General features: G+C 47.2%; 1 protein-coding gene across 1 annotated transcript in view; it reads left to right on the top strand.

Moving 5' to 3' along the window:
* NPHP1 (nephrocystin 1) overlaps positions 1–13,668 on the top strand; it is a 1,322,209-nt gene that overhangs the window by 123,930 nt on the left and 1,184,611 nt on the right. The window contains exon 3 of the mRNA XM_069606852.1: positions 607–667. Within this exon, the coding sequence (XP_069462953.1) occupies positions 607–667 (61 nt within the window). The remainder of the gene's footprint in view (positions 1–606; positions 668–13,668) is intronic.

Consider the following 13,668-nt stretch of genomic DNA (forward strand, 5'->3'; position numbering starts at 1 on the left):
CGATTCCCGGGTCTGCGCTTAGAAACCTCTGGGTAGTAAGCGCATTATAAATAACCTATCATATCATATCATATATCATATGCCCACCTTCCACCGAAATCTGGCTCTTGGACTTAACATGGTCACAAAACTGTGAAGATGCTTATATAGAGACACCGCCCGCTACATCCAGACCTAAAGATACTTGGCGGAATTCCGATCCTACTTAGCCACCCAAGCCCAGGAGTAGAACTATAAGGGGTGGTTAGACTGCAGTTATTACCTATTTGAAAACTGTTGTCTTAATCCATTTGTAATGCATCCCAACTGTTGACCCGCTACTATGTCTAATCCTACTCGCTACTACCCATATTCAATGATGCACTGTGATCCTGATATTGTCTTCGGTGTTATGTGCTGTACCTGCCAAGGTTACATAAAGTTAAAAAAACACTGGAAAGAGGCCCTGTTCAAATTTAATGAAGGCTATGTAAGAGTTTTATTACTGAAATGGAGTAGTTTGCAAGTAAATCTTTGCTGATTTCAGTTGGTAATTATTTTGCTCCTCTTCGTCCTGTGAAAAAGTTCAGTTACCACATACTAGTAAACATTTTGGCTTCCCTTTAGATGTGTACAGTTGAAAAAGACCGTAGATGAAAATAAGGATGTTCTGCAAAAGTTAAAGAAGGTAAGCGTTAATGGTAAATCGGTTGTTTATTATTTTAATGACATAATCCGCAATTGAAGGTTGGAACTCCTCTTGCTAACAATGTGGAGCTTTCATTGTACATGCAGATTTGTTTCTAAGCCTTTTATGGCTGGGGCTTATTATGCACAGGCACTGAAGTGCAGAACTTACAAAAGCATGTCTAAGGGTAAACAAATATTGCAAAGGAGAAGTTACTGTCAGTCACAGGTGATCAACAGACCACTCAATGCGACATAGGAATCCCTGGTGTATTATGAGTATAGTGTTCCCACACTTCTTTATTGGCTTTGTGTTTGGTTTTATTGCCATCTTTTGACTTGTCAGAATGTTGCTTTTATCCCTAAAGACAATTGCTTTAGCAACATCCCCCTTGCCTGAGTTCTCTGGATAAGGGTTGGGTATCTGACGCTTTGTGTTGTGGGCCTCCAGGGGATACCAGGCTTCCCCTCCCAACCATTGTAGAAAACCTCCTAGGCTGGAATGAGGCCTCTTCATCACAGTGAAACTCATTATAGGCTTGACTCTGTGATCCTTTACGTAATCTTTTTACCACTTCTTAATAAAGTTTCATCCTTTGTCTTTGCCTCTCACTCTTCACCCCATTTTAAGGCAGAATTTCATTTGGGGAGTTCTTGCTCCCTAACGTTCTAATCCCTTTTATAGTGTGGTGCGCTAACTTGCCCATTTCTCACTAAACACTCCAAGGCTGACTCCATCACCATGAAAGTGTGTTTTGATATAAGGACCGCTGTGATTTCATTTTGGATAACCAGTGTTGTGGAAACCTTTGCTACATTAGTAGCCCAATATTACTCAATGGTCCCCTTTCTGCAGATTACAAGGTTTTGCTAAATGGCGGTGTTGATAACATGCCTCTTCTTGAGCCCACAAGGGCACCCTGAGTTGTCATTTAAAGTGGTGTAGACTGGTAAAAGTCAGAGATTTCAGTGGCCTTCCAGTGTGCATCTGCTTGTATGTCTGATTTTTCGGGCTTGCCTGATTGTTTAGCCAACAGAACCTTTGGGTGTTGCCTGTATTGTGCTTGGTTGGTTGGCTGGCTTAGGCCAGCCCCTAAGTGAATGTGTCATCCATGGCAGACCCCGTTTTTCAGATCCATTCCTGATTCTCTACTCAAGGCTGCTGGATGATGGACTGCTGCTGAAGACGTTAGTTTGACCATACTAGTTGACCATGTCTTCTATGTCCTCACATACTGCCCATCTTTGCTGGTAAAAACCTGTTCAGAGCTCTTCCTTTGCTTCTTGCAATCATTTTAGCTGTATGGACTGGCTCTCCTTGATAGACTATGCCTAACCTGCAGATGTGGACCACCGGGTATTGTCCTTTTGGCAAAGTTACTGTTCCTTTCTGGTCTTCCTGATGCAGAAATCCTAGGTGGATTGCTGCTTCTCCACCTTCCCTGTCATGGGACATCTTGGGACACCACCAGGTATTGCCCCTGTCATGGGGCAGTTTCCTCATTGGCTGCCTAAGCACTCCTTCTGCCCTGAGCTGACCTCTGACCCTGGTTTTGTCCTTCTATGCTCATGTCACTATCTTTGTTGCTGCAGAGTCTTCTACGTCATGGACCGTCACTCCAGGTGTCTTCTTTGTTGGGCCTTCTTTTTCTGGAACCTTGCCGAGTCATGGGAGTGGTTCAATCCACTCGGAGCCCCAACCTGGACCTAAACCAGATACACAAACTCGCCTGTATGCCTGTTGACCACAGGCAGCATTCATAGCAACCAGTGTTGGGATTACCTGACGCCGGCTGTGTCCTGATTCTATGGTTGGTTCATTATCAAAGAACTCCTGAGCCTGAGAGAAGTGGCGCTTGAAGGCCCCACACGCAACTTTGATCTGGGGCTGGCCCTTGTGTTTTGGGGTCTCAAGGGCCTACATCGTGGGGATGGTGGTGGTCTCCGGCTTCCAGGCTTACCCCACACTCCTCCAGTCTCGAGCTTGGGACTTTGTCACACAATCTTGAATATTTCCATTGTGCTTAAATTGGGTTTTATCAAAATTCTTTATTGGTTTTCAGTACTGTACACCACTGCTCATTTGAGGAGTACTGGGTAGGAAGGGCCCCATTTGAACATTGTTTTTAGTTGATTGCTGTACAAAATATTTAATCTTCTAGTGTGAGGCAATCGACCACCTGCATGGTGGATGCGCTCGCCTGGATTTTCTTCAAATGTTTAATTAAATGGAATGATGGTAGACCAACCTCAGGAAAATGTGTGGGGCTAATCCACACACATGTTCCTATGCTCACACCACGACAAATGCATAGACCTGTGGACACAGCCTACAGGCACAGTCGAACCTGTCATATATATTTGGCATATGACAGCCAGGAGTACACTATGGCATCTCCAAAGAGGGGGAAGGACCAACCTTCCACCTGCCATGGCCTGCCTGATTAGCTAACAAAGGCTCAATTGCTATGCCCTGCTCTTTTGTTCGGCCCGGCAGCTGGTGGCAGCGATTAACATACTAACAGAATGCACTTTAAACAGGCCCACATGGGGCCTGCCTGCAGGAGATAACAAAGGAGACGGGAAACTCCAACAACCTTTCATATGTAACTGTCAACCTGAAGCCAGCTCCCGCCCTCAGTATCATTGACAGTGAGAAGTCATGTCTGGGACCGCATTTTTACATTAGGCCTCTTCTGTGGGGGGGACCCCATTCAGCAGGTAGGAGAATGTTTTCAGGAGCCATAGCGTCTGGTCTCACCACCGCTTCAAGGGAGACCTGCCACTTTAATCGGGAACCACAGAGAGATCCATTAAGCAAACAGACTCTTTGATCAACAGCTGTCATGGCCACTAGCTCGAAAACACAGACCCCGCACCCTCAGGGGACGAGGGTAAAGGGTAACACAACTTTTAATTGTCCCTTTGGGACAGTAAAGCATACAAGAACTTCCACGTGCATTTATTCGGGCGTGACTGCTGGAGAAAACTGGATTGCACGTGCAGTATCCTTTAGGAGTGGCAGGGTGGGGCCGGTAAGCCAGGGCTAATGGGCGTGGCCAGAGCTAGACTATATAAGTCCACCGAGCCTTCATGCAAGTGCTTTGCGTTATTCTGCACTGATGGCAGCGTAACGCTCACTCCGCCTGAGTGCCTCTTACCTTTGATTCCAGCTACCAGCCTCAGCACTTACCTCGGTACATGTTCTCGTCGGCACGCATCACCACTGACTCTGGCATTCATCATCCATCTCCAGACCTCCGGAAAACAGTGTTAGCACAAGGTTGATATTCCTTGCCAGATAAACGTAGTTCCGTCTTGGCAGTTGAACCCGTCGTGTAGACGAAGAGTTCTTTCTGCCAATATAACCTTCAGAGGGACCAAGAAATACCCCCTGAAGGATCTATTAACCAAAAGATGGATGGACGCCACAGGAACCGGCAGCCTGCAAAGGAAGTCACAATTAATACCAGTCAATGGACAGTAATTACCCAATATAGAAAACCATAAGAAGGTAATACCTGAATGACTAGCAGGAAGTCGTAAAATAAGAACTGGAGACGTCTAACCTAGAAGAACACCAACGGTATTAGATACTAATCAAAGATTTAACTAGATTACAGAATGAAGAGTCAACATAGAACTCTCTTACCATATGTATTATTCTGTCATGTCCCACATTCCTGCATACAGGCGTCCGGGGGCGTCTGTCCCCACGTGGAAGCTGCCCTGGCGACTGCACCCGGTTTGTGGGATACGCTGCACTACATTTCCCAGCACTCCCTCTGTTCGCGGTCACGTGAAGCGCACGTAATGTGTCTTGCGTCTTTGGGTGATTCCGGTATTTAGTTCGGCTAATCCCTGCAACGGGTGCTCCTAAAACTAAGAAATTAGTTTCAGTGCCCGACCTTTTGATACCCTGATTTCTATGTTTCCTGGACCCGGCTCGTGTATAAAAGGATTATTCTTCTGTCGTTCCCCTTACGGTTTCCGCTGCCAATTCCCTATGTTTCCCTCGGCTACTGAACATACGTCTACTCAATCGGACTGCTCTTATCCTGCCCTTGTTTGTTGTGACGTTATTTCGGACCAGCTATCCTTGCGTCCAGCACCGTCTAAATAGTTAGCAAACTCTAAACTGGACTGCTGTTCCCAAGTTTCTCTTATCCTCACCGGCTGCTATTTCCACTTTGCTTCCTGGGCCCCCACCTCTCACAAGTCCACTGAACACTCCACTTACTGGATTTACCAAAGGCACTGTTTTGCTCATCACAAGGAACTTTGTTCTACATACTGAAGTGACCATCCGGACCCTCTCCTGATTATATGGTCATTAATTGGATTGGTTATTTGCACTTTGGGACGCTTTGCAGATTTATTTGGGATTATTCTTGGACTATTTAGTTGCGCCCTCGTGCCTTTCGGGTTAGGTGGCTTTGCACAGACTTCCTGGAACTGGGACTTCCTCTTCATTCTGCATCTTTATCACCATTCTGCTGATTCCAAGTAGGTTACTGGAATTCTTCTTAACTGAGCAGGTAAGAGGGGGTAATTATGGGTGGTGATTGCTGCATTTTCGGCATTTCTGGCTGCTTTTCTGAACTGCTATATTGTGCTTTGTTCCCTTAGCTCTGTTGTCGCTGCTCCTGCCTTTTCACTCAAGCCCCTGGCCTGGTAATTATATTACATTCCTGCAGGGAAAGTCTTATTAACATTGCGTTCAAGACCTTTCCGAGTGAAGGAACACCTAACGGGGGTGTTAATCTGTATCCTTTCAAAAGTCTGTATCCTTTCAAGGTGTGCTAAAACACCCAAAGTGGGTGTTATACCTGTATCCTTTTGAAGGTGTGACATATTCTTGCAGGTCCGTGAAGAAGAGGAATCCGGGAATCCAACGTGTTCCAGAAAACACCCTATCACCCGCCGGCACGAGGACGCCTATTAGTCCCAAAATCCCAGTGTCAGTGAGGAAAATGTTCGATGATCCACCTACCCACCGCCGACACGAGACGCCTAACTAGCAACACGAAGCATCTAGTTCAATCGGCCAGAAGGAATAGGGCGTAGAAGAAGTCCACGGTGAGAAGGGTTCCGATGTTCGATAGATGGGTCACAGATCCAAGGAGAGTCCAGGAAGCGGTCCGGGTCGGCAACTATGCAGGTAAGGACGAGATGAAGGGCTAGGCAGTAGCAGGTCGAGGAGTAGTCCGAGGGTCAGAACCGGGAGAGCAGACAGGAATCAAATTCACGAAGCAGAGGAAGGTTGATTAGCGGTTTGGGGTCATAGAAGTCCGGAAACAAGAAAACGAGAAGGGCAATCCAAAGGAATCCAAAACGCAAGCCGAGGTCACGAAAATCCCAAGAGTCAAGAAAGGCACAAAAAGCACATGCTGTAGAATACAAATTCAGAAGCGAAGCGACAAGTTTGAACGGGACATAAATACTATGAACGCCGGTCATGTGATCCGCAAAACGGGGCTCAAAGTGAAAAGACACGTGATCCCAGTAACGCAGAGCGTCCACGTTGCCAAGGCAACCCCCAGCGCTTTCGGAAAGACTGACAGCGTACCTGTGGATTACGGGTACGATCGCTGTAGGAAAATGCTCTAACTCCATGAGGTGCAAGACGGGTTTGTGTGGAAACAGAGGGTGGAACAGGTCTCCCTACTTGTCTCCGGGCTTGACCGGATACCCGATATCCTTACATTTCCTGACAGTATCCCACCCCAATGAAAGAACCCCCCCTCCTGGAAGCCAAAAAAGTGACAAGAGACGAGGAGCGTGTATGTTCGCAGCCGGTTCCCAGGTCCGATCCACCGGACCGTAAACTTTCCAGTCCACCACAAAGTACCTCTTACCCCTAACTGTCTTAGCCTCAAGAATAGCATTGACCTCATAGTCTTCAGAACCATGAACCATGAGAGGCAGAGGACGGACAGGCAATCTGGTATCTTGAGCACAAGGTTTTAATAATGAGACATGGAACACAGGATGCGTCCTCCAAGATAAAGGCAACTCCAAACGAACAGCCACTGGATGGACCAAAGCCTGGACCGTGAAAGGACCAACTAAACGTGGCAGGAGACGCCGACATCCAGGCATACGTAGGTTCTTTGTGGATAACCACACTTTGGTACCGGGTTGATACTGAGGGGCCTCGCCCCGATGACGATCGGCAAACTGCTTGGCCTGATCTTTTGCTTCAGTCAAATGGAGTATGACATCCTTGTGAATGGATGAAAGATCACGCAGGCAACCCTGCACCGCGGGGTTCATAGTATCCAGAGCGGTGTCCAAGGGCAGGGTGCGAGGGTTCTGGCTGTATAAGGCATAGAACATGGCAGTACCGGTGGATGCATGATAGAATTGTTGTAAGCAAATTCTGCGTGTATAAGAACAGAAAATCATGTCTCTTGATATTGCAGGGAGAGACAGCGCAGGTATTGCTCAAGCGTGACGTTAAGGCGCTCCGTCTGACCGTCTGTCTGCGGATGATATGCGCTGGAATAACGGTCATCAATACCTATAGAACTCGTGAGATGTTTCCAGAATCTGGCGGTGAATTGGGCACCACGGTCTGACGCAATGATATCGGGAAGACCAAAAAAGCAAAAGACATTGTGTAGGAACAACTCTGCAAGAGCAGGTGCTGTAGGTAACCCCTGACAAGGAATGAACAAGGCTAGTTTAGAGAAGTAATCCACAACCACCCATATAGTGTCGAATGCCTTCACGGGAGGTAGCTGCACAATGAAGTCCATGGAAACCTTGACCAAGGATGATCAGGAACTGGTAAAGGTTCCAAGAGACCTAGAGGTTTCGTAGTGGAACCCTTACATTGGGAACATATTGAGCATGAAGCAACATAAGACCATACATCCAGAGTCATGGCAGGCCACAAACACCAGAGTCTCAACAACTCCAGGGTCTTTTTCCTGCCTGGATGGGCGGCTAGAAGAGAGTCATGACACCACTGCATGGCAGTATGCTGAGTGGCTAAATCAGGCAGAAACATGACCCTGTACATAAGGCAAAGAATGGATAACATCCGTGTTATAATCCAGTATTTCGTTGGGTCCCTACCCATTCCTGAATGGAAGACACCAATGCAGGTTGTAATGTACAAGCGCAGACGACTTGATTACCGTGAAGTATGGTACCTCCCCAGGAACGAGACAACACACTGAGTAATCTCGAAAGGGCATCAGCTCTCGAATTCATAGGACCAGGGTGATGGCTAAGCTTGAAATTGTACATAGAAAAGAATTCATGCCACCTGGCATGACAAGCAGTAGTACATTGTAAAGACTGTAACGCTAACAAATTCCTATGATCTGTGTATACTTGCACAGGAGGTGCGGTACCAAACAAGTGATGTCTCCAAACAGTAAATGCATCTCTGACGGCTAACAACTCCCGCTCTGTAACTGTATAGTTCTGCTCATAGGGAGTACGTTTTCGCGAATGATAGGCTACCGGATGCAGTAGTCCGGTGTCTTTGCATAATTGTGACAGAATAGCCCCTAATGCAACCTTGGAGGCGTCGGCCTCTACAAAATATGGTTGTCCTGGATCCGGGTGTTGTAATACTGGTGCTGTGGTGAAGGCTTGTTTCAAGGCATCAAAAGCCTGTTTGGCTTCCCGACTCCAGGCGAAAGGCTGCTTGTTGCTAGTCAGGGAGGTCAATGGAGCTGCTGTCTCTGCGAAGGAGCGGATAATTCGACGGTAGAAGTTAGCAAAACGAATGAAGGATTGTAAGGCCTTGACGGTAGTGGGAACGGGCCATTCCAAAACAACATTGACCTTGGCATTGCTCATCTTGATGCCAGCATTGGTTATGTCATACCCAAGGAATTCCACTTCTTGAACGTGGAATAAACATTTTTCCAGTTTGGCATATAGTCGATTTTCCCTTAAACGTTGAAGGACAGCAGATACATGAATCACATGCTCTTCATAAGATGAGGAATACACCAGTATATCGTCCAAATAAACAACAACATAGCGATCCAACATGTCACTCAAAACATCATTGATGAATCTTTGGAATGTAGCAGGAGCGTTACACAACCCGAATGGCATAACGAGGTACCCAAAAAGGCCGTATTTGGTTTTAAAAGCCGTTTTCCACTCGTCGCCTTTCCTCATCCTCACCAGATTATACGCCCCACGTAGGTCAAGCTTGGTAAAGTAATCGATACAAGGCCGCAGTTCCCCCTCCTCCTTAGGCACAAAGAAAAGTGGAGAAGCGGCTGGGGAGCGAGATGGGCGAATAAAGCCGTTCTCTAAGGCCTTGTCGATGTATTCCTTCAAAACAATGTTTTCCCTTTGGGTAAGGGAGTAAACGCATCCTGAGGGTATACTAGCCCCTCTACCAAATCAATAGGACAATTGTATGGGTGGTGCGGTGGAAGCATCTCGGCCCCTACTTTGTCAAATACATCCCTGAAAGACTCGTACTCCTTAGGTAGAGACAAAGTGATAGCCCCGATTACTGCAGCTGAGTCCAATAAGGAGGAACATGGACTGGAGGGCTCTTCCTGTACATATAGACACTGGTTTTTACAACATTCAGAAGAAAACGTAACCGAATCAGTTTGCCAATCCACAAGAGGATTGTGTCTTACCAACCATGGTAAACCCAAGATGAGTTTGAATTGACGTGCTACAATAACATCGAAATGTATGACTTCAATATGTCCAGAACTCATAGTCATGGTAAGATCAATAGTACGTTCGGTGACCATGCTGACATTAAAGTGGTGCCATCTACCGCATTGACCACCTCCGGGTGTTCCTTTGGAACAACAGGGATTTTCCACTGACGCAGATATTTTACATCAATGTAGTTCCCTGTGGCACCTGAGTCTAAGACTGCATGAACAAGCCATGGTTCACTGGACAGGTAAGTCAAAGTGGTTTGTAACACAAAAGGAACAGGACAACAGGAACCCTGAATTGAACTGCTCGGCAACGGTGCTCCCTCTATTGCTGAGCTCTGGCTTTTCCCGTTTTCTGAAGTTTCTTTGGACATTGCCTTAAGAAGTGCTCAGAGGACCTGCAATAAAAGCACAGGTTGTTTTGTATCCTACGGTGCTCTTTTTCCTCAGAGGACAAAGGACCCCGAACTGCCCCTATTTGCATGGGTTCTTAACTGCTCGGAACCTGAGCATGAGTAATGACTGAAACTGGAACGGGACCTCCCCTTTTCTTTCGGCTCTCCGAGCGTCGATTTGCAAAATAAGGTCCAGCAGTTCTGGGAACGTGGATGGTACCACGGGTACGTTAGTCAGCACATCTTTCAGGGTATCAGACAGACCTTTATAGATCAAGGCAGCCTTCTTCTCATAAGGCCAACCTGTCACCGCCACCAACTGGTTAAACTTGGCCAAATAACTCAACAAAGAGGCATCCCCTTGTTGCAAGGACAACAGTTCCAAGTCAGTGGCCTGAGTCTTGTAGCTGGTATCAAATACTCGTGACATAGCCTCTATCAATGCGTCACTACCATGAAGGAGGTTACTGCCTTGCTCTAGTAACGGATTAGCCAGCAGTTCCACCCAAATAGGACAATACAAAAGCTGCTTTCGTCGGCGAATCCGCAAATGAAGGACGACACAAGAAATGCAACCGTCATTGGTTGATGAAGGTTCCTAATGTCTTGGGGTCACCATGAAAGCGCTCTGGCAGAGCCAATGGGAACTGAGCCGCGAGAACCACAGGAGCTTTCACCTGTCTCGCAGATGATGCCCCAGACGTGGCCGTGGGACCAGGAATACTGCCAGAGGCACTCGTCCCAGCAGACTGTATGCCAGCCCGTATCTCAAGGATATTCCGTTGGGTGGCCTCATCAGCTGCTGTTACATCGGCTCGTAAATCAGCCATAAGTTGGGCGAGTGCGGTCAAGGGGTCACTAGTGGCATCCATTATGAGGCTTCTGAATATGTTAGCACAAGCTTGATATTCCTTGCCAAATAAACGTAGTTCCGTCTTGGCAATTGAACCCGTCGTGTAGCCGACGAGTTCTTTCTGCCAATATACCCTTCAGGGGGACCAAGAAATACCCCCTGAAGGATCTGTTAACCAAAAGATGGATGGACTTCACAGGAACCGCCAGCCTGCAAAGGAAGTCACAATTAATACCAGTCAATGGACAGTAATCACCCAATAAAGAAAACCATAAGAAGGTAATACCTGAATGACTAGCAGGAAGTCGTAAAATAAGAACTCGAGACGTCTAACCTAGAAGAACACCAAGGCTATTAGACACTAATCAAGGATTTAACTAGATTACAGAATGAAGAGTCAACATAGAACACTCTTACCATATGTATTATTCTTGCAGGTCCGTGAAGAAGAGGAATCCGGGAATCCAACGTGTTCCAGAAAACACCCTATCACCCGCCGGCACGAGGACGCCTATCAGTCCCAAAATCCCAGTGTCAGTGAGGAACATGTTCAATGATCCACCAACCACCGCCGGCATGAGGACGCCTAATTAGCAACACAAAGCGTCTCTAGTTCAATCCGCCAGAAGGAATAGGGCGTAGAAGAAGTCCACGGTGAGAAGGGTTCCGTTGTTTGATAGATGGGTCACAAATCCAAAGAGATTCGAGGAAGCGGTCCAGGTCAGCAACTATGCAGGTAAGCACGAGACAAAGGGTTAGGCAGTAGCAGGTTGAGGAGTAGTCCGAGGGTCAGAACTGGGAGAGCAGACGGGAATCAAATTCACTAAGCAGAGGAAGGTTGATTAGCGGTCTGGGGTCGTAGAAGTCTGGAAACAAGAAGACAAGAAGGGCAATCCAAGGGAATCCAAAATGCAAGTCGAGGTCACGAAAATCCCAAGAGTCAAGAAAGGCACAAAAAGCACGGGCTGTAGAATACAAATTCAGAAGTGAAGCGCCAAGTGTTAGGCAGAATCCTGTCCAGTGCCCTTAGGGACCACTAAACACAATTAGGACTACAATTGGTAATACAAGTTTTACCTTTGGTACAAGCCTGTACTACTATGTTAAAGTGGTAGCACTAGCGGAGCAGCCAGGCTTATCTCAAGAGTATATGAGCAGTAGTAGAGATTACACAAAGGGACCACAATTACTGTGACTCAAGCAAACACTAAATCAAGGTTTCAGGTAAAAAATATAAGTACATTTATTTTTAAACCGATTGTTATAACCACAACACTTCTATTAATTCAAAACCACACGTAAAATATACTACAACCAACCAATTTGTTTTGTACGGTATAACTTCAAGGTAAATACCCTATGTTTTAACGGACCGGTGTTGTGAAACAAAAGACGTTACCGGGAATACATATGCGATCACTTGTTGACAGTAATGACAGTTCGGTCTTACTAAAGAAACGCGTATCCGTGGCAAGAAGTGTTAGCAGGGTAAAATCACACTTAGCACCTGAGATACCCAGAGAGAGTAGGGGGCAAAAATCATAGGCAATACTTTTGTCAAGTCAGACAGAATCAGAGAACACTCATGGACAGAAATTCAAGAGTCAATAGGCCGGAGCCAGTGTCAAGTGGAACCGGGTTCCTGTTGTCGAGGATCACACAGTCGGACAGTTCACGATTCAACGTAGCCAGGAGTACTTAGATATTGTCAATGGCGGAAGCAAACGTTATAAGAAGGAGGGAAGATGAGGGCAAGCCTTGTAGGAGGAGAAAAAGGGATTCACCCGATTTCCTCAAGCAGAACACAGTACCTTATTGTAAGAATTTCAATAACTAACCTGATGGTGCAGCAATCAACGAGGCACTTGGGGAGTCCCCTGAGGGCCCTGACACCTCCCCTCTCCTAGAAAGGGAAAAAGGGGTTGTGTGAGGGATCCCAGGGAAACCCTTCTGGGGGAGAATACCCTGCCGGAACGAAGATGTAGCAGGATGGATCCAGTCGTCCTCGGTATGTCGCTTTTCAACGTGGGAAGGATTCTTATTTGCGGGACCCTGACTGCTTCTGTACTCTAAATAATCAAACGGGATATGAGCTGAAGGATAGACATTCGGAAAAATCAGACAGAAGTAGAAGAGAGCAATACCCTGCGTGTTGGGAGGAAGTGACTAACGAAGAGTCTTGAAGAGTCTCGGATGTCGGGAGTGGGAGGCTGGATAAGAACACAAATCTGTAGGTAGGTAGAGAGAAAAGGTAAGCAAGAGGCGATGATGTAGGTAACATGCACCCTAGCTGCGAACTTACGGAGCGTCTGGGGAGAGAAGCGACGCGCTGAGCTGTGGTTCCGCTGCACCATATCTGGGATCCCTGGAACAGCGTGGTGACGTCAGAGGATGTCTGACTGAACTCGGAAGCACTGCACCGCTACCCGTAGTAACAGGAGCCATGCTGGGAGAGGGAAATAAAGACATAGTCCGCAACCTCCAGCGCCGCCAAAGGGAACCGCGGCGCCAGCGAGACATGACACTTATTCAATGAAGAAGCTGGTGCCACAGCAGTTGTTCCTGGTAGTTTCCTGCAGACCCACGGTTCCTGGAGCTTCGGCAAGAAGGACGACGTCTGGAGGGGTCTGCACCACACAGGACTGAAGCGGGCAGCAGTGACGGTGAATAAAAGGTGCGCTCCTTAAAAACAGGAGTGGCTCTTCAGATGGCTATCCGGACCAATACAGCAGTGTGCAGCGATTTCGACCACGAAGAGGATCCTCTGGCTGTAGAAGATGAGCTGGTTCTCCCCACCAGGCTCAAGGGAAGAAGACTCCGGACTGGATCTTCTCTGGTCGTAGAAGGGTAGATGGCGTAGGACTGCAGCAGGGCTTCACCGGGACGGTATAGTTGCAGCAGCCGACTTCTTCTCCGCTTCTCTTTGGTTCCTTTTAGTGCCAGTGGCGACTCGTGACTTCCAGCCCAAGAGTCCTGCCTTTTATGCGAAAATCCCCCATTCACACAGCCTGGCTGTCAATAACGCAGCAGGGGGTTTGTCCAGACCGGACAACCACCTCAGCCAATCATGGCAAAGTGCGACTTGGGTTTCCTA

The sequence above is a fragment of the Ambystoma mexicanum genome, chromosome 4p (genome assembly GCF_040938575.1).
Source record: "Ambystoma mexicanum isolate Mex_15411 chromosome 4p, UKY_AmexF1_1, whole genome shotgun sequence".
NCBI lineage: Eukaryota > Metazoa > Chordata > Amphibia > Caudata > Ambystomatidae > Ambystoma > Ambystoma mexicanum.